Here is a 1,803-nt window from a genome sequence, read left to right as displayed (position 1 = left end):
CAGCAGGGAATGAAGGTCCGTATAGTGGTTCTTTATCAAATGAGGCCCCGTGGATTCTCACTGTTGGAGCAAGCACAGTTGATAGAAGCATAAGAGCACATGTGTTGCTTGGGAATTCCAATCATTTTTTTGGCGAATCCCTCTTCCAGTCAAATTCACCTCCATATATGAGTCTTGTTTATGCAGGTGCTCATGGTTCTCAATCAGCAGCATTTTGTGCACCAGAATCATTGACAGATATAGATGTCAAAGGCAAGATAGTTCTTTGTGAGAGAGGTGGTGGGATAGCAAGAATTGACAAAGGACAAGCTGTGAAGGATGCCGGTGGTGCTGCTATGATTCTGATGAATGACAAGGATAGTGGCTATAGCACCTTAGCAGATGCTCATGTACTTCCTGCATCACATGTGAGTTACTCAGCTGGGTTGAGCATCAAAGCCTACATAAACTCAACACAGGTTCCAACTGCTACAATCATGTTTCTTGGAACTAAAATTGGTGATAAAACTGCCCCGACGGTTGCTTCATTTTCCTCTAGAGGCCCAAGCATGGCAAGCCCAGGCATATTGAAACCCGATATTATTGGCCCTGGCGTGAGCATCCTAGCAGCGTGGCCAGTTTCTGTGGAGAACAGGACAGATAAGAAGTCCACATTTAACATTATCTCAGGCACCTCAATGTCTTGCCCACATCTGAGCGGCATTGCTGCTCTGCTGAAAAGTGCCCACCCTGACTGGTCTCCTGCTGCCATCAAATCTGCTATCATGACTACTGCTGATTTAGTAAACCTTGGCAACCAGCCAATCCTGGACGAGAGGCTTTTACCTGCTGATATATTGGCCACTGGAGCAGGCCATGTTAACCCATCAAAGGCAAGCGATCCGGGTCTTGTTTATGATATCCAGCCTGATGATTACGTCCCTTACCTATGTGGCTTGGGTTACCCAGACAGAGACATAAGCTACATCGTGCAGCGCCAAGTGAAGTGCTCAGAAAAGTCAAGCATACTAGAAGCACAACTGAATTATCCTTCCTTTTCAATCGTATACGGGCCTAATCCTGCAACGCAGACCTATACCAGAACGGTAACAAATGTTGGCCCTCCCAACTCATTTTACACTGCCTTCGTCGATCCACCACCAGGGGTAAACGTTACCGTGACACCTAATAACATTATATTCACTAACACGGAACAGACTGCAACATACTCTGTGACTTTTACTGCAACATCTGAGTCAAACAATGATCCAATAGGTCAAGGATATATCAGGTGGGTTTCAGATAAGCATTCAATTAGAAGCCAAATATTGGTTTCTTTCTCCAATGAAGATTAGGTGCCGTACAAAATGGCAGAGACAAATCTCTGATCAGCCATGAAAACTCCTATTAGGTCTGATGAGTAAGTTAGTATTCTATTTCTAGCTGAAATCGACGAACTTGTTTGAGCCTGTTTAGGTTCCGTCAAATAAACAAGAAGATTGCAAATCTTCTGGAACAGTGGTGTCGACTCAATGAAAATAATGATCTGTTCTTTTGCATTTTCATCTCCTGAGTTCGGATTCGCTTTTTCAAATGATTGTTTGCAAGCATTTAACCTTTTGAAAGAAAAATTCATTTCAGCCCCCATAATTTGGCAAGTGACTGTGCCATAGAAGTCGTCATCAGGCAACAACAAGACATTGTATTACCATTCATGAGTCTATTCTTATATATATATATATATATATACACACTTTTATTTTTAATATTTTTTATAAATAGAAAACTACAAAAAAACTTAGGAACCGAGTCAATTCCTTGATA

General features: G+C 42.2%; 1 protein-coding gene across 1 annotated transcript in view; it reads left to right on the top strand.

Moving 5' to 3' along the window:
• The window catches only part of LOC105132300 (uncharacterized), an 8,686-nt gene extending 7,258 nt beyond the window's left edge, over positions 1–1,428 (top strand). The window contains exon 8 of the mRNA XM_011035710.1: positions 16–1,428. Within this exon, the coding sequence (XP_011034012.1) occupies positions 16–1,334 (1,319 nt within the window). The 3' untranslated portion in view covers positions 1,335–1,428. The remainder of the gene's footprint in view (positions 1–15) is intronic.
• Positions 1,429–1,803: the final 375 nt, after the last annotated feature.

Source organism: Populus euphratica, unplaced genomic scaffold (genome assembly GCF_000495115.2).
Source record: "Populus euphratica unplaced genomic scaffold, PopEup_1.0 scaffold39.1, whole genome shotgun sequence".
Lineage (NCBI taxonomy): Eukaryota > Viridiplantae > Streptophyta > Magnoliopsida > Malpighiales > Salicaceae > Populus > Populus euphratica.
This window is presented reverse-complemented; position numbering and strand designations above follow the sequence as displayed.